Source organism: Lissotriton vulgaris, chromosome 11 (assembly GCF_964263255.1).
Source record: "Lissotriton vulgaris chromosome 11, aLisVul1.2, whole genome shotgun sequence".
Classification (NCBI taxonomy): Eukaryota; Metazoa; Chordata; class Amphibia; order Caudata; family Salamandridae; genus Lissotriton; species Lissotriton vulgaris.
This window is the reverse complement of record NC_141699.1, coordinates 1,009,963,157-1,009,989,014: the sequence shown is the minus strand read 5'-3', so window position 1 is coordinate 1,009,989,014 and position 25,858 is coordinate 1,009,963,157. Positions and strand designations below refer to the sequence as shown.

General features: G+C 43.3%; 1 protein-coding gene across 1 annotated transcript in view; it reads right to left on the bottom strand.

The window, feature by feature from the left end:
- The window catches only part of LOC147683933 (transient receptor potential cation channel subfamily V member 6-like), a 201,188-nt gene that overhangs the window by 8,753 nt on the left and 166,577 nt on the right, over nucleotides 1-25,858 (bottom strand). The window contains exons 12-13 of the mRNA XM_086944925.1: nucleotides 20,771-20,837; nucleotides 7,994-8,262 (exon numbers count right to left, since the gene is read on the bottom strand). Coding sequence (XP_086801051.1) covers nucleotides 7,994-8,262; nucleotides 20,771-20,837 — 336 coding nt within the window. The remainder of the gene's footprint in view (nucleotides 1-7,993; nucleotides 8,263-20,770; nucleotides 20,838-25,858) is intronic.

Below are 25,858 nucleotides of genomic sequence, written 5' to 3'. Positions count from 1 at the left end.
AATGCTAAAGGCCTCCATAACCCCATTAAAAAACAAAGTTCTTACTAATATCCAGGTTAAAATGCCAAATCGCTTTACTACAAGAATCTCACCTTAAAGAACAGAACGTAGTTTCTCTGCAAATAAATTGAGTTGGACATGTTTTTTGTTTCCCTGCCTTTACCAACAAAAATGGTGCAGTCATTCTCATTCATAAAGCGTTATATATTCAGATAGAAAACTAAGTTAAGGATGATGAAGTTAGATGGATTCTCCTAAACTCTTAAGATAAACAACACCCAACTTTCTGCTTTTAATGTCCATGGCCCCACAGGTGTTGATTCTGAAATCTGGGGCCACTTTTTCACCAAATTATTGCTTCGCCCATCTGATAATCTCATTGTAAGGTGGACTGCCATCAACTAATGGGCCTCTTTATTGATCAAAGTTCTCAGACTTGATACATACCCAAGAAAATGCAAAATGCTTTTAAAAAATCAGTTGTTTCCAGAGGATTAATTGATTCTTGGAGATTCTTCTCACTCTGATGTCCGTGAATTTCATTTTTATTTCCTTGTGTACCACTCCAAATATAGGATAGATTACATTTTTTTAAACTCAAAATGTTTTTCAATCATTGTTGGCTCTATCCTCATTTCGTACCATGCCTTGTTATTGTCGACTTAGATATATTAACAGAAATTCCCTGCTCCAATAGATAGATTTAACAATGCATTATTATGCAATAAGACTTTCCTTGAACAGTTTGAAGTTTCTCTACTGACTTTTTCAATGACCTTTGCATTTCTGATACACAAGTGAATTTTATCTGGGATGCCTTTAAAGCTATGGCCTGAGGTTTTATTATATATGATGCTGCCACCTAAAAGAAGAAAGCTCTTAAAGATTCTTCAGAACTTCTTTAAAAACGTAAAACTCTTGAACATGAATACTTTTCCTCCCCGCAGACAAATACATTAACACAGCTGACTCAAGCAAAACTACTATATAAAAAGCTATTCCTAGATAGTGCATGTGCACTCTACTAAAAATGAATAATTAATATTATGGCATTCGTAATAAAGCTGACAGCTTATTAGCCAATTATTTAAAAGTCAGGAAGCAAAAATTCAATATTCCTGTTATCACCGACAAGCATAAAACCAGACATTGGACTTATTAAAAAATTAAGGAATGTTGCACAGAATACTACACTCAGTTAAATACTTCAGAGTCTTCCCTCACAGAGGATGCTCTTGATTTTTACACTCTTTCCCTAAAAATGTAGAGCACATGAATAACCTCTCCTCCCTGGATAACAACATTTTTGTGTCGGAAATGATTACCTCAATCACTAAACTTCCAAAAGACAAAGCTCCTGGCCCAAATGGTTTTGCCGTTGACTTTAATTCTTCTTATTTTACCTTCTTTTAATTCCAAAATTATTGCTCTTGATTCAACACTTTCTTTCTCAGAATAGGACACATGGCACCTTTTCTGAAGCTATATTATGTTTGCTTCCTAAAAAAAGATAAATATATGGCCTTAGGGGGAGTTATAGCCCCATTTCTCTTACAAAACACTAATAGTAAGATTTTTGCAAAAGTACTTGCTTTCACATTAACCATTTCATCCCAGACCGAATTGGCATAGAGTCGTTGTTTACTGTGAGGGGAAGATTTACATCAGATGAATCTAGAACCTTTTTAAATATTCTACACTCAGCCCCCAAATCATCATCTCCTACTGCCACCATAACACTGGATCCAGAAAAAGCTTTTGACTGGGTTAATTGGGATTTTATATATTGGAACATTAAATATATTCATTTATAATATTCTGAACCTTCTACCTCTATTTTTGTAAATGGTAAGCAGTCGCCGCAGTATTTTGAGCTGCATAGAGGCACTTGGCAGGGTTGCCCACTATCCCCTTTTATTTATTTTATCTCTAGAGCCCTTTTTAGGAAAATAAATTACTGATCTACTTTTCTGGTTATAAGTGCAAAGAAATGAAGGTTGAATTTACAATTTATGCTGATAACATTTTATTTTTGTCTCAGACCCTCAACACTCTATTCCCCAATTTCTCAGTTTATTCAATGACTAAGGTTTCAGTATATAAACTCAATATAGATAAATCTGAAGTTCTCCGGTTAAATAAATACAGTTATGAAGAAATATTTATAGATACAGGATTCACTTAACTTCTCTTATTTGTATCGGAGAGCTGGTTTACACTTCACAATCCAGAAGTTGTTTCTATCCCCAATACTTACTCACTCTGTTTCTGTAGCTAGACCCTTGCTCACCTGTTCCAACTCTAGCTTAGAAAATATTGTGTTTTTCCCAATCTGGCATGCATAATAAAACATCAAATTAAACAACAGAGTCCTTTCTTGGAAATAATGGATAAATAAAGGGGTTATAATAGATCAGCTTCTGTCTGATTTGGATGCCCTTGAATTTCAAGACATACAACATAAATTTGGAAGTCTATGGCAGACAAGGATAATGCTCTTCTGTCTTCCATTTATTCAAATAGCAGCCTTTAACAGGGACACAATAACACTTCATATCCATAACCTCAGGTAAAAAGAAGTTCACAAATAAACAAGTTCCTACCCAATCAAGCACTGCCTACCTCTTTCTTTGCTGCCAGCAGCTGTGTCCAATAAGTGTTGGGACCCCGGTCCCCCTTTTGCACATGTTTGATGCTGTTTTATTGCTAATTACTGGTTGTTCGTTAATGATGCTTACACTTTGTATGTAAACAGCAGCGGGGATGTCGAGTCACTCCTCCGTACCTGCTACTTATGTCAGTTTCCCTCGTGTGAGGACTTTGGCACTGAGGCGCGCAGCGGTCCATCAGCCGCTAGAGGGTGCACACCCTTCACACGTCTCACTAAAGACGCTCTTTGACTTGCTGGGCCGCAGAGCGGATTGCGTGTCAATTTCAGTCATACGCTGAGCGCCTCCACCCATGGCAACACCAACTCAAGTTAAGCATTTACACCCTGTGGGATAAGACGGTGTCAGGAGCTTAGACTCCTGTGAGGCAGACGCCTCCCAGACTGCCCTTCGTAGAGCAATTTATCCCATTTTTATTGCAATAAAGGCGAGTTTGTCTGCCAGACCCCCTCTCCTGTTCAGAGCCTGGCGAGCCATACCTGACTGGAGCCCAGTATATACTTCCTGTTCAGGTCTTCAAGGCCTGTTGCCTGCTACCTTGTGACTGCTAAGTCTTAGAGTTGGCAAGAGCCCCCCTTTGCTCAGGCCGACACAGACTGGTTCAGGCAATCATTTAGGGGCTTCCCCCCATACTCTTGCATCCCACTTACCTAGTGGGTGGCCACTCAGTACACAGACATACATCCCTCATACCTACCTCACCCCATGGAGGAGTACAGAGATTACTATAAGGATGAGGACGTCCAGAATTTTGTGTTCACAGACTACTTCTGTGACATGGTAGACGCCGCCATCATTAATGTGGTCTCAGATGCAATGGCCCCTCTGGAGAAAAGACTCATGGAAATGACACAGAGATACCTACAACCCCTCACACCAAGGAAAGACCTTCTTGGGCCCACGGCCCACAACCTCCAGAGGTGGCCTCTGCCTCCCCCCAAAGAGAATCCGTGCAAACACCTGCATGACTCAGAGGCTGAAGCAGGCCTTTTTGGGGGCCAACCCACCCACACCGCAGAATCTTCCACTCCCTCAGGCTCCTCACAACTGAATTAGATCGCCCCCTCTCCTCTCCAGATGGTTCCCTTACAGGTTTTGGGGTTGATTCTGACCACAACCGGTCTTGGAGACCCTCGTCCAATCCTCATGTGGGGTCTAGGCCCTCTGCAGAGGGCCAGCTGACCCCCTGTTAGGCCTATTAGACCACAAGGACCTCATTCATACCCCCTCCACTGAGTGGACCCTCAGAGACAAGGTTGCACAGTATCTGGCTGGCAGGCTCAATTAAGCCCTTGATCAGGAGGTCGGGAACCGCTTTCAGGTGAGAAAGTGGCTGTCACCCCTGAGATAGACGCTTGAATGGCCCCTCTCGTAGCCAAATACATTAAAGACCCTAATACAGGTATTGACAACTCCTGTTCATGCCAGGACAAGCTCCTGGACATCACAGGCCCACTTGCAAAAATCTTTGACATGGCAGAAGACACCAAGGCATCCGGAGACTTAATTTATCTGGATGTACTGTCCAGCTGTGCCCAACGGGCCATTATATTTCATGCAAACACAACAGGTGATGGACCGAATGTGGATCAATGTCACACACTCAACCCAGTCCAAAGATCTGGGCCCAAATCCATTGTTTTTTTGCACTCCACACCACCCTGGGTTAAACAATGGCGATATGCAAACCAGCTCTGACCCTGTGCCCCATGGGAACAGTCCAGTCCGAACTACAAAAGCCATGTCCTTCCCAGAGCGGAATCAAGCATCCGAGGACCGGACCGGTTTCGAGGTAACACCTCATCAGCCCGGCTAGCTTGACTCCAGTGGTGTGGAGTGCCTGGGACCCACGTCTGGGCATCCCCAGCGCACTTAGGGCGGAATATGCAAACACAACAGGTGATGGACCGAATGTGGATCAATGTCACACACTCAACTCAGTCCAAAGATCTGGGCCCAAATCCATCGTTTTTTTGCACTCCACACCACCCTGGGTTAGACAATGGCGATATGCAAATCAGCTCTGTCCCTGTGCCCCATGGGAACAGTCCAGTCCGAACTACAAAAGCCATGTCCTTCCCAGAACGGAATCAAGCATCCGAGGACCGGACCGGTTTCGAGGTAACACCTCTCATCAGCCCGGCTAGCTTGACTCCAGTGCAAACTGTGCCATCTTCACAGAGAGGTGCAGGTCTTTGTTAATAAAAATTGACCCCAAGCTAGAGGACTTGGCCACGTCAGAGGTGGGCAAGGAAGCCAGGGTGGGCTCTTTGGTAACCCGTTTGTCAAAGAGTTTGGAAATGTGTCTCAATGTTTAATTCTCTTGACAAGTCCCAGTCAACGGTGAAGTGCATTTTCAATGTACGTTTTCAGTGGGGCCGGCCATGGTAGGGGGTGCTCGGCTGGCCGTTCCACTTATTTGCCTTCTGGCAGGGGCCAGCAATCTCAGCACGGCCAATGACAAGCCTCCTGGTGATTCTGGGGTTTCCAACCCACCGAGCATGGGCACGCCACAGAGGTCCACACAATGGACCCAGGGGTGGAGGAGTCAATCCAAATACTCACAGTGAGTTTTTCATCCACTTCTTGCAGTTGCTTGGGTGGGTGGACTGGCACAGTTTATAGAAAATTGGTGAGCTCTCATGTCCGACGCCTGGGTACTCCAAACAGTGCAAGGGTTTCTCATAGAATTCTATGGGTCCTCTTTTCAACCTGCTCCCCTTCACCCCATCTTTTTCTCCAGCAGGACGCCAACCTTATCCAGCCGGAGATTCAGGAGCGTCTGGCTGAAGGGGCTTAATCCTATGTCTTTCCACAGGATTAAACTCTCGACTGACAACAGATGTTGGTCTTGCCTCAAAGACAATAGTGACCTGCTACATATGTTTTTTTTTTAATGTGAACATGTGTGAGTATTCTGGATACAATTTTGGGATAAGATCATTGATATTTGTTCTCATAAAATACTTTTGATAAATTACATATTTTGTTAGGATCTATTTCTCATATATGGCACTCTCAAGTTATGGTTGGAAAATGTGTTGACTTACTCATTGCTATTGCTTTACAAATTATTCCATCTAATTGGAAGGATACTACTAAAAGTTTGTTTATTGGTGCTGGAATATGCACTTGCATAATCACAGACTGGACTGAGCTAACGCTACAACCACATCTCCAGATGATTAAATGAGACCTGCTGTAGATGCCGCTCACATCCTTCTTATCTAGAAAATCTATTACCTCTTCCACTACCACAACTTTTTTCGAACCACCATAACTATTACGTAGAATTACTTGGCTGCATTCTGAACTATGTAGTATATTCACACTGTTAATGTTTAGACTTCTTAACTTACATTATATTTTTTATTCTTCCTCCTCCTCTCTCTCTTCTTTTACCCCATCTCTTTTCTTTCTTTTACTCTTTAAAATGTATAAAATGCTAATTGGTTGAATGAACTTATTATAGCAACATCTTTGTGTTTTATATTTTTGTTCTACACTTCATTATCAATTCAATTACCTTTTTGATATCCATCAGTGCTTTTACATGTTCTTCTCAATTGTAACACTCTATATAACTGAATTCTTCAATAAAGCAATATCACACGCTACAACATTTAGATATTCAATTAAGACATTTTACCTAGAAGTACTAAATATAAAACAAAACAGCCCATTTTGCAAAGCACTCATTCACTATCAAAGCAATTTTGTGGAAAAGAAAACAAGAGCTTAGTCTTTCCCATCTCAATGGGGATAACGTTTATCTTTGGAAGGATGAAAGCCTGAGTCGAACCAACTGGATTCTATCTCATGACCACACTGATAAAAACCAAGCAGCACATTTACTAAAAGAGTGCTACGCAGTTGTCTCCAGTTCCACTAGCGGTAGAAATCATTGCAGATCCAGAGCTGTTAAGAAATTGTTCTGTTGCTATCTTCCCCCGTGCTGGTGCACAAACAGGCTGCCTAACATTATGCACACTCCTTTGTGTCATTGTGAAAAGGGACATGATCGCTATCATAGATTTTATACTGTAATGCTATATTTCCAGTACAAAACATTATGCTTAGACTAACTTTAAAAACTGTTCACACATTCGATGTGTTATCTATAGTGGAGCATACATTTATTTTTTGAAAAGGTACGAGAAATTAAAACAATTCCCCCTCTTCAGACCTGCTTCAAAGAGGGATTATATTTTGGTGCAAAGCCCTATATACCTATTTTAGTAGATATGGCTTGCTATAAAAAAAACTGGGTTGTAGTGTTGGAATGCCCATGTACCACCCAGGTGACACACCCTTGATGCATAGGACACTTTGTATTTCTTTTTGGCCTACTTTTCAACACAAAGAATGTGTTGGAAAGTAAATACTTATCAAGAACTTCCGCTGGTTTGTGTCACTTTTCATTACTTTGCACCCGTGAATCTTAGCCCAGGTTTCTGGATAGGATACATTAATCCACGGAATAGTGACTTCTAGCCATCAAATGGACTTATTGGTTTGGGATAGAGATTTGAAAATCTGGTAGTTATTTAAAACCCACCTTTTAATAACAAAGATGCCAAACCTTTTTGCTAACATTTTTTCTGAATTATGTTTTTACAGTGGGTCATTTAGAAATGAGCTGGCAGGCTTCCAAGATGCTGGAAGCCATCTCCACCGACCTGGCTGAGGCTTGTCCACCACAACTAGAATGGAATTATTCAATGTCGGCTTACCACGTCATGGCAGTGAGTTTTTTGTTTTTTATTTTTATACACCAAACCCCAAATTGGACATTTGTTTTTTAACAGCAAACACACCAAAGTCCCTGGCACTCTGGAAGTTTTCTCCTCTTGGGTTTCCATGTTTGGGGTTGCCAGGCAAAACACTTTGTCTTCTATGCCAGTCAAATCAGTGGGACAGTGAAAGATGGCTCACCCCAAAGTGGATTCAGATGGCAAAGTCGGCTGAGGCTCCATATTAGGAATCAAAAAGGGCAAGGCGCCCTGAGCAGAAAACAGTAAAGGGAAGGCTGTGCTCTAAATCGAGCTTTCCTTTGGGTGCCATGAAGCCAGTCCCCCAGTGGCGGCTGGAATTTCTGATGGCTTCTGAGGCCTGCCATCTGAAACAAGGCAGTTTCCAAAATTAAGATATTGTAGGCAAAGGCATCCTTCAATGTTTGGCAGATGCCCTTACCCTCAACCTGTAAATGAGGGCAAGAGCCTCTCTTTTAAGTACTATATCTTGTCATGTTTGATGAATGCACTTTACCTTTAGTTTTACAATATGTAAATTTAACCATAAGTAGAGATGACCCTAGTTCTTACCTGTGCTTTCCACAAAGCCTTGCGCTTGCCGGTCACCCTGAAATGAGTGTCGCCCATCAGTGCAATAAGAAGGTTCAAAAGGAGAATAAATGCAAAAAACATGTAGACCATGTAGAGGATAATGACGAAATCTGGAAATTTAACAGCTGGAGGACCTGGAAGATCAGTGAGGCCCATCATTAGCTGGAAGACGGTGAACATTGTGAATGGGAAATCCCTGAAGATCGGGCATAATGTTGTGTTTAACGCTTGGAAGTGGACATCAAAGGCTGCAAGAGGAAAGGAAACATTGTTAGTAAAGCACTAAGGTTGCCTGGAACAAGCACACTTATATTGTTTAAAACATTTAGGACCAAGATTATAGAACCATGGGTGGTTTTGTCACTGTGATTTCCAAAGGCATTGTATGAACTCTTGATGAATGTTTGTCTCTGGCATGAGTCAGCTTATGGTGCAATGATCTTTACTGTTGGGCAGGTCCAGATCATTAGTTCTCATCAGGAAGTTCTGCAATTGTGTGTGAAAAGTTCTTTGTAAAATGCATAGACAAGAACAACATTCAGGAGCTGCAAGGGTAGCAGACTAGGCTATGATCTGCATTTGGTTTGGTTCCCTAAGGTCTGCCCTTACCACCTCTGCTCTAAGATCAGGGCCACTAGAATTATGCGATTGTGCAGCCATGTCATTTATCACATAATTATATATCTTCCGCATTTGCCACATAATCGATCCTCTGCTTCATAATCTGCAGATTTTAGCAAAAAAGTGGTTTCTAGCTCAAACCGTTCAAAAAGTTACTGGAAATACAGCGCCAAGTGTTGCTGTGCAGTGTAAGGGCAATTGCAAAGGTTGACTAGTTACCTTTCTGTTGGTTATTGCTATATTTGGGTGTTAAACTGGCACTAATGAGATGCAACCAGTGCCTAAACAGTGTTAAGTGTAAAAATGCCAAAATAATGAAGTATTACTGTTGGATGGAAAAGTCCTCCGGATCCTACTGCACTATGGGGGAAATATTGTGAACCATTAGTTAGTTCTCTAAAACGGTTTTTGAAGGTAAAGGTGGGTGAGGTAGCATATAATTGTTATGTTGTGCTTTCTTTTATTATTTGCATATTGCTTTAAGGCTCGCGTTAGAGCGTGCCACCATGTAGAATGTCAATTACTGTTCTTGCATTCTTGTTCCATGAAGGGTCAGTTGAAGCCTTCCTCTGCTGCTGTCAGTTGTGCTTCCTGGCTCCACCTGTTTTATCATTTATCTCAATAAACCTTATGAGATACTACAGCCTCCTTCTCTACTTTACAATTGGCGACGATCGGGATCGACACCCTGCAACCTAAAACCTCGGATTATTTTTTTTTTCTCTTTTTCATCGTCTGCAAGGGAAAAAGAGAATCGCTTTGCAAAGAATTTATGTTATCTCTACTATCACCTGAGCCATTTACATTCAACGGATTCAAAAGCTGGTTCGTATATTTTTCTTTACTTTAAGGAGACTTACTGACTTGCAGGCTCCGGTTGGTCGCGCATGCCGGCATCTTTCAATCGGGAGCCGGGTTCCAAACACCATCTGACGACGCGCGACCACGGAATGCCTTACGTCAATCACGCGCGCCTGGGTTAATCGCGTGATGACATAATCGCGCTAGGTCACGTTGCGTGACCCTGCGTAGCGGCCATTTTGGGTTGGTCGAAGGAATCTCGGAAGATTCAATTACCGAGGCTCAGTCACCGAGGCAGTTTAAAAAAAAAAAAAAAAACGAACTTTATTTAACCAGCGCTAAACCATCATTGGCTCACACCATTGAATAACGTTTCTGTCTACCAAGGAGGATAAAGATAAACAGGTGAGACTGTCGGGGCACTTGCTAATTGTTAATCAACCAAGTGTTGTGTTTTAAACGGGATTACTGCACAAAAATCCTTGCATTGTTTATATACATATATGAATTCTGGGGATCAACTCCACAGTGAAGATATTTCTGAAACAGTAATGGCTCAACAAAGCTTTGTCATTAGCCCCCCACAACCCTTTTGGGCTACTGGATCACAACCAGACATGAAGTGGGTGGAGTGGAAGGAGTATTTTAATAATTACATCTGTGCTATTGATGAAAACGCTAAAATGAAACCAGAGCAAAAGAAAAGAATACTTCTACATTCACTGGGTCCTAAAGGATTAAAAACATATTCACGTATGCAAAAATTAGCTGACGCTGATTCAAGTGAATTTGATAATGCCATTGCTGATATGGATAGATATTTCGCACCTAAAGTGTGTATAGGTGTTGTGAGACACAAATTCTTCCAAAGACTTAAAAAACTGGCTATTGATTGCAAATTTGGTGATTTACACGACGAACTTATTCGAGATCAGCTTGTGATGCACAATGATAATTCTCCTATTCAAGATCGCCTTTGGGTTAATGGCGATGCACCTCTCGACGATGTACTCGCAATAATGAGGAAATCAGAGATGTCGGGAAGATGTGCTACTGTGATTAAAGATACTGTTAAAGATTCTGACAAGGCGTCATCGGCTGTCTTCAAAATCCAAGGGACACCAAAATATCAGAACAAACAATCTTATAACAAAGGGTTTAGCCAACCTTACAAGAACCAAGGAATGGATAACAAGTTGGAAGACAAAAAGTGTTACCGTTGTGGTAGCAAAGAGCATATGGCTTACTACAAGTCATGCCCTGCTTTACGAAAAAAGTGTGGTATTTGTGGTCTCATTGGCCATTTCAGCAAAATGTGCCGTAGGCGTACTAATGTCAAATGTATTTGGAATGAGGATGAGTGTGTTGATGGAAGTAGTGATGATGAAAGTGGTTGTGTAAAGAATATAAGAGGGAATTACATGTTGAACATTACTGAGGAAGGCAATTATATGTTAAACCTTACTGATGAAGCAATGGTGGGCAAACCTATCTGTGAAGTCTCTTTTGGCGGTGTTAAAGTTAAGGTATATGCAGACTCGGGGTCTCCATATACGATTGTCAACGAGGAGATATGGAAAAAGAATTTTACACAGAAAATAGGGGATAAATTAAATGCCTCAGATGTTAGTCCAGTAAGTTATACTGGTGGTAAAATTGAACTTTTAGGGTTCAGATGGCTTACCTTTATATTTAAAGGCAGAATGGCCAGAGGCAAATTATACATTGCAAGAAAAGGACCTTCTGTTCTGGGGTGGTATGACCAGAAAAGTCTCCATATCATCTTAGATCCGAATAGCAAAGAAAAGGTGCTAGTCGTAGATGAGGGCAGCAAATTGGAAGATATTTTAAAGCATAAATTCTCCAACGTAGTAAGTGGTCAGCTAGGCAAGCTTAGGGGCTTTGAGCATAGAATTATGCTCAAACGCAATGCACAGCCTAAAGTGCATAAGGTTAGGCCTATTCCCCTTTTGATAAGAGATGAAGTCAAGAAGGAAATTCAGGGTCTTTTAGCCAAAGGTGTCATCGAGGAGGTAGACTCTTCGGAGTGGATTAGTCCAATAGTCGTAGCGAGGAAACCCAACGGAAAAATCCGTTTGTGTATTGATTTACGCCATCTTAATCAAAATATTGTGATTGAACGTTTTCCCTTGCCCAAAATTAACGAAATGGTTTCTTCCTTAAGGGGAGCGACTTGGTTTTCCACAGTGGACCTTTCCGCTGCATACCATCAGGTAGTTTTAGATCCTGAGTCTAGGCATCTAACAGCCTTCATCACACCATTTGGCTGTTTCCAATTTATAAGGATGCCATTCGGCCTTGCATCAGCCGCGGCTGTTTTCCAACGCCTAATGCACAGATTGTTTGATGACATGGATGGTATTAGCTTCTTTCAGGATGATGTTCTAATTGCTGGCAACGATAAAGAGGATCATGACACCAAGTTGTGGGAAGTTTTTACCACACTTAGTTCTGCTGGTTTGACTGTTGAACTGTCTAAGTGCAAATTTGGAGAAAGAAATGTCTCATATCTGGGTCATATAATTAGTGAGGAGGGCGTCAGACCAAAAACTTCACTAATAGAATGTATTGTCAACTCACCTGCACCTGATTCCAAAGAAGGAATCAAATCGTTTTTGGGTATGGCTGAGTATTGTGCTAAGTTCATCAAAGGCTTTGCTTCTAAGGTATACAACATCAGATCCCTATTGAAGAAAAATGTAAAATTTGAATGGTCTAAAGAGTGTGAGAATGAGTTTGTTGAGATCAAGCGGGATTTGCAAAAGGTGAGCGCCTTGTCTAGCTTTGACCCTAATCTAGATTGTTATCTGACAACGGACGCAAGTGACAAGGGTCTAGGCGCAGTCTTATCACAGGTTGATGAGAAGGGTAAAGACAGAATAATTTTGTTTGCATCCAGGGCTCTGTCACCTGCTGAAAGCAGATACCCGATTATAGAAAGGGAAGCCTTGGCTTGCGCTTGGGCCTTAGAACATTTTCGTGCATTTGTTTGGGGGAAAATGGTTCACATTAGGACTGATCACAAACCGTTGGTCCACATTTTATCCACTGATGGCACAGCTACTGCTTCGGCCAGGTTGGCAAGGATCTCTATGCGGATGAAGGAATACATTTACGTGATCACATATGTACCTGGTAAAGACAATGTTGTCGCTGATTGTTTGTCTAGACTCCCTTCTCCTCTGGAAGAATGCGTTGATGATCCTTGGGGAAACATTAGTATAGCATTCATTCATGATTCTGGTTTTCCAGCCATTAGCAGGGAGGATTGGTTAAGAGAACACAATGCCGACAAGGATTTAGTGGAAGTTTCAAAGTTTATTTGTCACGGCTGGCCGAAAGAGAGATTTTTGTCGGGCACTGTGAAGCCATTTTGGGAGGTACGTTCTGAATTATCATTTGAAAAAGAGGTTCTAATGAGGGGGGACAGGATTGTCCCACCCTCTGGGCTGAGGAAAAAAGTCTTAGAGTTGTGTCACGAGGGACATTTCGGTATTGTAAGGACTAAGCTAGCGGTTAAAAATTTGTTTTGGTGGCCCAAAGTTGACAGTGAAGTGGAAACCTTTGTCAGAGGTTGCTCTGTTTGCAATTCTGCAGACAAGTCTTTGAGGACTCTTAGACCAGCTATGAGTGAGGGACTCATTCCTAACATGCCCTGGGAAACCATCGCAGTAGATATTTTTGGCCCTGTAGGTGACCCAAAGGAATACGGGCTTGTTGCCATTGATCTGTTTACCAAGTGGCCCGTAGTTAAGTTTGTGGACAGTGTGGATACTCAGACCGTGTTAAAGTTTTTGGATAAAATTTTTATTGTGGAGGGTCTACCCGTTAACATCCTAACGGACAATGGTGTACAGTTCTTGTCCAAAGTTGCCCAAAACTATTTTGCAAAATGTGGTATCACACACAAAACAACCTCTTTGTACAATCCCAGTGGGAATGGAACTGTTGAGCGTTTCAATAGAGTTATTAAGGGGATTTTGCAAGCTGCAAATTACAAAGGTTTAGATTGGAAACTGGAAATACAAAAAGCGGTATGGTCTTACAAGGTGACTTTAAATAACTGCACAGGAGTTTCCCCTTTTGTGATGATGCGTGGTAGATTACCTAGGTGTAAATTCAACCCTGGTTGGGTATTCAAAGATAACGTCCAGCAGTGGTCACCTATTGAGGTCAAGAAAAGTTTAGAATTGGTGCATGACAAGAGTAAAGCCTACTATGATCAGCGCCATGGCGTGAAAAATATCATTATAAAAAGTGGTGATTGGGTCAGGATTAAGAAACCGTACAGGGTTTCGAAGGGGGAGAACAAATTTGATTCGCCTAAACAGGTTCTGGAAGTTCTTAGGAACTCAGTCAAGTTAAGTGACGGGAAGGTTTGGAACCTGAAGGATGTGGCTTTGGATATTTGTCAAAACCATGGTGCAGATGAGATTGTAAGAGACAAACTAACTGATTTTGATTGGGTTGAGGATTACTTCCAAGGCAGCAGTTTGCAGTCTCAACTTGCGCCTAATGGATCTCTGCCTCAATTAAGGGAGGGGGATGGGGTAACCGATTCTCCTGTTTCTCATGATTGTCAGACCAATAGATCCTCACGTAAACCTGATAGTATTGAACAGGAACCCAACTCAGTTGATTCTGGTCATGTACATGACAACGTACCTTCCTTTCCAATTGTAACTTCTCCTGCTGTTAATAATGATGCTGTTTCAGCACCCACACTACCTACAGTTAAGGTTTCTAATAGGACACGAGTGTTGCCTTGTTGGCTTAAGGATTATGTGAAGTAATTTATTATTTCCCCCCTTGTTCCCTTCCTCCTTTCCCTTGTTCCCCTGCCTTTCCTTTGCTGTCCCTTTTGCCATTTATTGTGACGGAGGGGGATGTGTTATGTTGTGCTTTCTTTTATTATTTGCATATTGCTTTAAGGCTCGCGTTAGAGCGTGCCACCATGTAGAATGTCAATTACTGTTCTTGCATTCTTGTTCCATGAAGGGTCAGTTGAAGCCTTCCTCTGCTGCTGTCAGTTGTGCTTCCTGGCTCCACCTGTTTTATCATTTATCTCAATAAACCTTATGAGATACTACAGCCTCCTTCTCTACTTTACAATAATGCTCCGCAATTGCACAGTAAAGTTTTTTTTGTTTAGATTTTGCATGACTAAATCAGGCAAAGCTTTCTATTACTTGCCCTGTAAACAGCTAGGAAGAGGGCAAGAAGGTAAATGGTGCTAAGATTGAAGAAGTGTGAATCACCCAGAGAAAACCAAGGGGCATATTATCAAGAACGGTGTTTCCTGCCGCTGAAACAGCGATAATTTTAACGCTGTTCTTGATAATATGCCCCCAAGATCACAAGCCCTGGAGCATCAGCACTTGTCTGCTTGTCAAGACCAGTGTGCCCTGTGAGCAAAAGAGAGGGTTGCAGGAAGTGAGATCTAGTGGTAAGCCCTGCTGAAAAGATTCCCTGAGAGAGGTGTGAGGGAACAGTTGTGCACAGATCAAGTCGTAGCTTGTGGGCAGTGTTGATTCGGTGACCCCCCATATGCCAATAGAGGCCTGCCCTGGACTGCACTGTGAGATTGCGCAGCGCGGGACCCGTCAAACTCGTACTGCCGTGTTGTGGGTGACCTCGTATTCCAGGAGGAGCCACTCGTGAAGTTGCTACTGTGAGAGTGTTGAGACTCATAATAGCCGTCATATCAGCGTTTGAACCAGAGGAGTCTGCACCCGTACTGTAAAGTACCAAGGTAAGCCTGTAAGCAAGGAGGGACTGCCAGTACGAACATCACCAAATGTTTTGGGCTGCCGCCCTAGGAAAAGACTGAGGCTGCGTTCGTTAAGGACTACCCGTGACGGACCCTCCAAGGAACCAACTGACGATGTTGCCCCCTTGCTGTACTCCAGTCGGGAAGGGAAAGCACAACCTACTGCATCTTTGAGAGCTGGAAGCTGCACCTATAACTGAAGAACTCCAGCAGTGCCGCTCACGAAAGTGAGCCTGCACCGCCGGGTGCTGCTGTGTGAGGCGTGAGCAGCCTGACTTGTCCAAGCAGGATGGGATCTTGTATGTGCTCCCACTGAGGGCCCTCACTACATCCCTAAATTCTTCTGTGCTGCAAGTGTGGGTAAGAATTAAACTGGGCCTGTTAGGCCCTGGGGGACTCACTGCTAACAGTTCTGTTGCACCATTGACATTTTTGGTTATTTCCTGAAGAGTTAAAGGGAAACTCTTGAGCACGCCCAAGTAATGAGCATTCCCTGGATACGGCAACCAGTGAATGGGGAATAACCCTGACCATTGTACAAGGAAGAGGGTGAGACAGGGACTTGCCTGACAAAAGCTGGAGCCCCGACCTCAAGGGGATTGTGTTGTTGTTAATTAATGTTGTTATTCCTTTGCATATGTAGAGTTAGAAATAAAATACTTTTTTTCCCCTACAAAAGCAAGTATTTGACGGGACATTATTGGTTGCACTTAGAGTTATGAGTCGTATTCACTTATCTGTGTCTACATTCTCTCCCCCCACTCCTCAAGGGAGTCTTTAAGTGCTTTTCCAAATCTACCGCTGAGAGTCAAGGACACTTGTCCCAGTTGCTCAGAATCCATAGTAGATCGGGCCCCGGAACAACAGGAGTAAAAGGCCTTCACAACCACAGTTGGTCCCATTTGCCTCTATATGTCCCTTAGCCCTCTGAAAGGGGTTCTGACAATTGACAAAAATGTACCGCTTTACGCATCAAAACTTATGTTTTATTGCCACATTATTTGCTCAACGCTGCCACATAATTTGGCCTTCCCCTGAGCATAATGCCTGTGGCCCTGCCTAAAATCTAACATGGACATTGTGCTACCCAAAGGCCAGCAGGGCTCTGATAGTCATGCTTAACTGCTACTGCTCCCATCCCTATCCTCTTTGCATAAAAGATGATCAGGTGTTAACGTTGGGCCGAGGGGTTGAAACTTTTTAAAGATCTGTTAAATATATATTTTTTAACTGTGTTGCCTTGATAACATTATTTTTTTGGAAGTGAAGTCTAATAAACAATATTTACTAGTAAAAAAACCAAACCCCATAAATATAGGACCTGAGTACGATGTCAGGTGGACTTGTCTCCGCCTGGCACTGTCTCCGTCCTGGAACTGACCGACCTCCGGTCTGCAGTCCTGACCGCCTTATTACAATGCGACCAAACACGTTTTAGGTCGCATACTCCCATTTCTCAATGAGAGCTTGTGTTACGGCTATAATTCTGCCGTAACACAGGCTCTCATTGAGAAGTGGGAGGTGTTGTCCATCCATGCACCCCGTAGAAAGCACCTCAAGGTGCCTGCCACGGGGTGCAGGGATCAACAGGGGGGCACCATATGTGCCCCCCTCGGCCCCCAACTGGAAGCCGCAGGCCCAAGTCTGTCTTGCTGGGGGCCCCCATACACTCTTTCCGACAAGGTTTCCATGTCGGACAGGGCAGCATGCAAACCATGTCAGAAACCATGCATCATAATCTCTAGGGCGGAAAGGCCCGCCCCTTGGGATTACGAGCCAGCTCCGACTGGCCATTTGAAGCCAGCTGGAATGACAGGCCAGTTTAGTTTTCGACTACCTGCATCACATTACGAGGCCGTCTGGACCTTTATGGGCTGCATTGTAATCTGCCCCATCGTCTTTTTTCGCTATGTGCAAGGTACTATGAGATGATCTGTGTACAAGAAAGCCCTATACCTAAAAATGACCAACACCCCTATTCAGGTCTACTGTAGTTCATAAGGCTTTTCATAATAATACAAATGAGACCTATTGACTTTGTCAGGGTGTGCACCTTTCGAAAAAGGAATGGCCATTTGTCTTTAAAGAGCATTTTTCAATTAAAACATATGACTACATGCTTCAAGATACCATAAGGTCTCCTCCCAGGAAGAGCTTAAACACATTTTTAGGTAGCAAAAAGGGTAATATTAAGGGACTGTTTAGGAGCAAGCTCCTTCAATTGTGATAATTATGGCCTTTGAAACAAATTCGTTTTGTAGGAATAACATGTAGATTTTTATTCTTGCTGCACCGAAATACACATGTACCAGAAATACCGAGCCTTTTCTCCTTCTGAAATTCCTTCAGGTTTATCCTGCTGAAAATGAACAAAGGGCGCGACGTGTATTGCACCTAGTAATTACCGGGTGCGATAAACATTGCACTAGACAGATTGAACCAGAGTATGATCAGGTCATGGTGATGCCCCTTGTGCACCACTGAAGACCCGACACATTCTGTGCGTTGGGGCATATTTACTAATGTTTCATGCAACGCCGCACAGCAAGCAAAGTTGCTGCGCCGTGTGAAACGGAGAGAGCAGAAATGTGCCATATCTGATGAGATACAGCACACCCCTGCTCGCTCGTAGCACTGACACATTGTGTGCTGCTTAGTGCCGGGAGGAGTAGGGGGAGGGGGGGCGCGACCGCGCTCTGTGCCAGGGCCGGTTTTCGGCCGTTTTTGTTACAGGGCCGTTTCTGCAGCTATGCTGCAAAAACGGCCCTGTAACAAAAACGGCCCCCAGGGGCCCAAAACCGGCCCCCAACAATGCGGCCCACCGGGGGATTGCCCGGTGCCCGCAACGGCCAGTCCGGGCCTGCGCCCCACCGAAACTCCCTCCACGGGCCGTGGCTGCGAGCAGGATAGTTTTTATGTAGGAAGGGAAACCTTCCTGGGCGAAAACTATCCTTAGAAGTATTTTCGTCTTTCTATGAATGCTGCAAATTGTATCACGCAAAGAAAAAGGACAAAACAAGGAAAAAAGATTTTTTTACTTGTTACACCATTCCCTGTTCGGTGTACTGGTTTGAAGCAATCCAAGGTTCACATACCTTTGTAAATCTGGAATTGCGTCAGTTCCATGAGTGGATGCAATGGAATGCCCATACTCCACCCATGAAGCGCCTACAAGCTCGAAGTTTAATACAATGCTGCACAACCTGCTGCGTTGTTACATTTCTTTTCAAAGGGACGCAAATAGCCCTTGTGTGGCTTGGTAAATCTTATTGAAGCCTTTCTGTTGTAAGTGTGCTACCTTGTGGACAATGCAGAGGCTTAGTAAATTTGGGTATTATTGTCTGCAGATGGCCACAGACTATATTAACTCCAAGACAGTGGAGCCAGCAAGACAATAAGAGACCATCAGCTAATAGTGCCAGAGAAATATGTTAGACAAGTCCCAGGTCTGACCAGACCAGCCTCAGACGGAGGCAAGGTGACATGAGTTCTAATGGTCTGTGAGTGTGAAACAAACATCTTCCTGAAAAAGTTTTCCTAAGGAAATAATCTCCTTGATTTTTTATGTGGCAGATTTTGGACTGACCGGGTACCAGAGAGCTAGATAGGAGTATCTTGTTACAGAACCCGAAACTCAAAGGACAGATGCTCACAAAGAGGTCCACAAAGCGGTACAAAAGGGGGAGTCCCTTGCTCACTTTGCCACTGGATTCAAGCAAGCCGGGCTGAAGACGGCTGAAATGTCAGAAACCGGTCCTCGGAAGCTTGTTTCTGGTCCAGGGAAGGCATGGCTTGGCAGTTCGGGAAGGACTGTTCACCATGAGGCACAGGGTCAGACTGATTTGCATATGGCCATGTCTGAACTGGGTTGGCAGAGTGGGCTAAAGAACGGTGATGGATTAAACGCAGATCTCTTGACTGGGTGTGAGTGTTTGATTGGTTCAGATGCCCCGTCCATCACCACCCCTTTTGTATCGCTTTGTCCGCCATAAGTTGGCAGGGTACGCTCAGACATGAGTCCCTTGCTCACTTTGCCACTGGATTCAAGCAAGCCGGGCTGAAGACGGCTGAAATGCCAGAAACCGGTCCTCGGAAGCTTGTTTCCGGTCCAGGGAAGGCATGGCTTGGCAGTTCGGGCTGGACTGTTCCCATGAGGCACAGAGTCAGACTGATATGCATATGGACATGTCTGCACTGGGGTGGCAGAGTGGGCTAAAGAACGGTGATGGATTAAACCCAGATCTCTTGACTGGGTGTGAGTGTTCGATTGGTTCAGATGCTCCGTCCATCACCACCCCCTTTTGTACCACAAAGAGGTCCACGGCAGAGTGCAAGGTGGACCTGCCACTGTGGGCGCCACCGAACCCACTTTGACATGGACTATTCAAAGTATGCTCTGAGGGAGCACCCAGCACTTGCTAAGGACCAGTTGTTTAAGGAACCTATGAGAGTCCGAAGTAGGATGCCAAAGTGTCACAACCTGATGAAACTCAGGAGTGACCCCTACAGAGGAAGCAGTCTTTCACATGGTGCCAAGAGTCTGCTTTCCTGTTAGACCTATACCCACAGCAAGGGTCCCCACCTGAGGAGTAAACTTGTGTGGGGTGGGGATACTGTGTGTCTGTCATGCTTTTGATTGCCTTCAGCTCATTGCCCAGTGGGCACCTCTCAAGACCAATGGGAGGTTTGAAGCACCTCTGGAGTTTATCAGGTTTGCAAACTGTAAGGCAGAAAAGCTCTGCTGGAGCGATGGGTGGCAGAAATCCCCTGACCTTCTAGGAACATCCAGGGATAATGTGGTAGCTTCTAATTAAATCTTGTGCCATCCATGGAGTAGGCACACTTTGAGGGCCTTCCTTTGGAGAGCAATACAATTTTCTGTTATGCACATGGGTGAAGGTGGGGAGCTGTTTTTCCTGATGAGGGCTCAGCATCTACCCCTTATCACATCAAGTTCAGCCCCAGGGAAGGATTTGGACAGACTATAAAGGGTTTCCTTGCATCCGTCCTCCAAGGTCAGCCATAGCCCTAAGGACATTATCAAGGGCTGAGCTGGTTGTTTTCCTGATGCTGTGAGACCTGATATGGTGCCCAGTTTGTAGAAGGACTAGAGAGTAGAACATTTAGAATATTGTAGTCTGTAATGGTTTTGAGATCACTCATAAATGTTTGCATATTATTATTATTAAATTAAATTTGTAGGGCGCACAGCTACCCCAAGGGGTTTCCCGGTGCCGTCCCTTTAGGAAAGAATAGGTAATGAACGAAAGAAAACGAATTAGAGATTGAAAAAACATAATGTCCCTTGAAGGATGATTTCAAGGGAGTTAGTAACCTGAGGGATCCCTTCTTACCTCACAAAATATCAAATAAATGTGCATTCTAGCATGTTTTGATTATTTAACCAAAATTGTTATTAAAACCGGCGAAATGTTTGACGATTAAGCTATCAAATAATATCATTCCCATTCCCAGTCTATAATATATTTAACTTAATTCATAGTTCACTCCGTCAAGCACAAGATAAATTGTAGAAAATGTACCTGCACTGAATCCGATGACGACAGTAATTAGAATTATGCAGAATCTTAGAAGGTCTCCCAGAATCATCTGAAGGAAGAAAAAAAGCAAAGTTTGCATCAGTAATCAGGACTACAAACAGATCCTTTAATTGACTGCAAAATATTTTCAATTTCGGGAATGTGTAACCCTATAAATGATATCTCTGGACAGTGCGCTTCCACTTCCGGCCTGTCCTCAGCGCCATCTCTTAAAAGCTCTGGAAAAGGTTGCAGCTATTTAATAATGTTTTGCGGGGTGAGATTTCCTACCCTTCAAAAAAGCGCGCTTCTGTGCACCCTTAGTAAATCTTTGCCTAAGTGTTTTAATTCAACTATTTTCCCACAGTTTTGGTTTAAGAGTGAGGCAAGATAGGTGTGCACATGACACACATCCCGTATGTTTTTCGGGAAACATCCTTTACAACGCAACTTTTACCACGCAGAGCCTTTACCACGCAACTTTTAAAAGGCAAACCATTACAACGCATTGCGCTGGGGGGCGCTCTAGGATAGGGAATAAGTTTAATTTACTATCCAACACCTTCCCTAGTGTCCACGGGGACTGGAGTTGGAATAGTAAATTAAACTATTCACTATCCAGCACCCCAAAGCGCTATGCGTTGTAAAGGTTTTCGTTGTAAAAACCGCGTTGTAAAGGCATGCGTGGTAAAAGCATGCGTTGTAATGTCATACATCCATGTTTTTCTCAATGCTTTCTCTTTATTCTGCTCATCAATGCCATCATATAACACTATCTTCAATTGCCTGTTCTCCACAACTCACCAGAGGCTGCTACTTGCAATTGCAACCAACAGAACCTTCTCACACTGTTCTAATAGTGATAACCAGTGTTAGCTCCTCACAGTGCCCAACACAGAAAGCTCCTCCTGCTTCCGATGAGTGCTTGTGCATTATGCCAGCATTTGTAAAGCGCACAGCTATCTCCAACGGAAGTGTCCCGGCGCTGTCCGTATACCACTTAGGAACCCTTCCTGGCATTTCGCTGTGAAATGTCCACTCCTGGGCACCCCCAAGGTGAAGCCAGGCATCCTAGCACTGTTGGGGCCGTTGTGGAGATTAAGCAAGCTATTGCCCAGAGTTGCAGAGTGGGACCCATGATTAGAATAGGCACCGAGGCGAGAATTATCAGGTCCGAGAAAATTTAGCCCAAGACCCGCCGAGGCGGGAATTGAACACTAGTCCGGGCCAGGCCTCTGCATCAGGGTTTGCTGCTCTAACCATTGAGCCACACATTACTCTTCTAGAAGCTAACGCTGCACATACTTATCACAAATCTCAGTCCTCCCTGGTGACCATCAATCACACCATATCAGTTTATCCTACTGCCTAACAGAATCATCTCCTCAGAGTGCCCATCAGTTCCTGCTCCTCACACTGCAAGCCAGTGCCAACTGCTATATTGACCACCGGTGCCAGATCCTGACATGGACCACAGTGCCATCTCTTTACCCTGCATATTAGTGTCCATTCCTAATGTGGCAATCCAGTACCTCGGTTTCACACTACCCAATCTTTATTCATTCTGTAAGTATCGACTCCTCATGCTGTTCGCCATTGTGTTTTAAAGTCCTGCCAATCAGTACGAGTTCCTCACAGTATCAACCTAGTCCAGCTCCTCGTACTGCAAACAAGTGTTAGATCTTCACATTTCCCACAAATATTAGATCATTATCCTGCCCGACAATGCAAGCTCTACTTACTGTCTTACAGTGTTAATTCCTCACACTTTTTTTTACCAGTCTTTGCTACTCACTATGCCCAACTGCTGCATCTCCTGATAGTGTCACCAATCATCTACTTCTCACACTCCACACCAGGGCCAAATAGTGCCCTAACAGATGCTACAACTATTTCCAGTGCCAGCTTCTCAAACTGCTCACCAGAGCTAATATTACAAACTGGTCAATGGCTCCAGCTTCTTACACTACTCACCGGTGTCTGCTCCTGCCACTGCCCAATAATACCAGATTTTCAAACTGTGCTCCACTGACCGATTCCACACTACTGCCAGATACTCACACTGACCAACAATTCTAGCATATCGCACTGTTTATCAGTATTGGCTCCTAATATTGCTCACCATACTTGTCAAAATCAGCTCTTTATAACGAAATCCACTACCAACACCTCCCCAACAGTGTCCACTCTTTACACTGCCTAATCATGTGAGATTTTCTTCCAACTCACTAATAACAGTTCATAGTTTGCCCTTCAGTGTCATCCTATTAACTTAAGCTGCTTATGAATGCCAGATGATCACACTGCCACCACTGACCTCCTCTCATCACAAAGATGAACACTTTTATTACTTTATACAGCCCATTAGTGCCAGATCCTCACATTAATCGTGTGTGTGTGTGGGTGTGTGTGTGTGTGTGTGTGTGTCACGAGTGTCACACGTGTCACGCTTCTTACTAGTGCCCACACTTCACTTTGTTCACAGGGTATGTCAATACCTTCTCCCTATACTGCCCTCCAGTGCTGGCTTCTCACTCTCCTCGCCAGTGTGAGTTTACTTTCCCTTAAGCACATTTCTCACACGAGGCACCAGTGTTATGTCTCCAAACTGCCTAGTGTCAGTAAGCTCTGTACACTGAACAACAGGGCCAGCATCACACCCTTGGCACCTGTACTAGTTGCTTATGCATCATGGGCTCTCTTGCCAGCTCCTTCCACTGCTCATAATTGCCTGCTCCTCATATTTCCAGCCAGGACAACCTTTTCCCACTGCCACAAGGCTAGTTCTGTCCATTGAACACCAATGCCAGTTTTTCACACTGCACACACTTTTCTTCACATGTGCATTATCATCATCTTCACCATCCTAGCATTATCTAGTCCTTCTACAAAGCTACAACCCCATTGGTAATCCAACTGTTGACACAAATCAACTAAAAGTACACAAATCACTTGCACAAAACAATGTCGGTGTTGCCCACAATTTGCATGCATAAGCCTCAAGAAGCCTGACTCAACTTCAGCTCCATCTGTGGTGAAATCAGCATCACCATGTCTTGTTAGCACAGATGACTACAAGTGGGATCATACTGTTTAAATTATAAGCTTTATATAGTTTGATACTGTAGGTAATTCCATCTACTTGAAACTTTCTCCTTGGTTTTGCTTCTGAACCTACAGATGTTTGAGCTTTGCAGTGGCTTTATTTCGCTAGTGGACCCATACCCATTTTTCTTGTAAAATGCTGCCCATGTCGCTGCCACCAGTGCAACACCCTCCACTATGTGACCTATCAAATCAGAGCTTCCCTATGCGCTTCCAGTGTGGAGCGCCCATGTCTAAATAACAAATATATTTGTCAGATGATGTTGTGGCCATCATAGTCTAGTTAGAGGGTATGAAAGCTATGAGATTAAATGGGGAGGACTTTTGTTCTGTCCGCCCACAAATGATTTTTCTTCTTCCATGGTCAACAGTGTTTATCTCTTTTTTTTAATCACTGCATATCCTAATTGGAGTATTTCACCAAACAGAATCTCCAAAGTCTCCAATTCCAGATATCACTGGGAATAGACCATGTTGGGGAAACGCTTTGTGTTTATATGTGCAGGCAGTGGCGGCTGGTGACATTTGAAAGTGGTGCTAAGCAGAGACTGAAAGGAATGGTACAGTGTGTCAATCATAGACCCATAGATACAAAATTAAAAGACAAGAGCTATGTAAAAAAAAAAGAGAAATCCAGAAATAAAAAGACATCATCACAGTCCAATAAAATACAGAATTATTAGTGAGAACTACATCAAAAGCAATAAAAATATCAATCATGGCCCCAAAAAGTACAGAATTAATAGCATGGACTATATTAAAACAACCTCATCTCACCACGGTGTCCAAGATTTATCAATAAAAATGAATCGCAACTGGACTTGAGCCTAACTGCATGTCTAACCTTTCTAAAACTTTCTTTTTTAAGAATGGGGATAATATAACTTTCTTGGTACCTCATAAAAACTACAAAACATTAAAAAGCGCATCATGTCTTGTGGAGACTTCCTGTCCCACCCACAGGGTAGTAGGCTCTGCCCTTTGTGCGCCCTACAGGTGTGGGCCAGAAGATAATGAAAAAGGTTCAATCAAAATCTAGTCAATAAAAAACGATCATGGTTGCTTTTAAGTCAAAAAAGAGGACTCAGTGAAAGGCACAGCTTTCAGTATAGAATACCCATGGACACTCACCCCCAGATGCATCAACAACCCAATTTGCGATTCATTAATAGCGAAAAATACCGATTCGCTATTAAGGAATTGCAAAATGGAATGCATCAAGAAATCACTTAAAAAATAGTGATTTCTTAGAATTCCTTAATTGCGACTCGCAATTAAGCAATACCTCCCCATTCATTCCTATGGGCCTAGAGGCCCATAGGAATGAATGGGAAGACAATCTGAATTTGCGAATCGCAATCAGCGATTCGCAAATTGAGATTGAGATTTCAAGGGTGCAGGGGTGTCCAAAGGACACCCTGATGCGCCCCTGAAATTGATATGTGCACATATGTTGCGCACACACATGCCCATAGGGCATGTGTGTGGCAACATGAAACTTTGAAACATGCACTTTAGTGCATTTTTCAAAGTTTTTGCAAATAACCATGAAGTATAATTTGCGTGCCCTATTAGCGATTTCGCTATTTTAAAAACTTTCATGCATTGCATTTAAGGAATCTCAATTTGAGATTCCTTAAATGCAATTAATCGCAATTTAGCAATTTCTAAAATTGCGATTTTTGCATTTCGGATGATGCATCCCAAATGCAAAAATACCGCTCGCAAAGGGGCAGATTCTGAGAATCTGCCTCTTTGCGAGCGGATTTTAGTTTGATGAATCTGGGCCTCAGCTTCCTCAGCTCCACTTCTTCTCTGGCCCACATACGCCTTTTGAAAAGGTTCTCTTTCACCCAATACAGATCCTTCCTACAAATTTTCTCCGGGTTCTCAAATAGATCTGCCCTTCCCATACTGGTAACATTTTCCCTAACATACTTAAGCCAGCAAATACGATTAGAATGGTCAAGTGAAAGACAGCCCCAT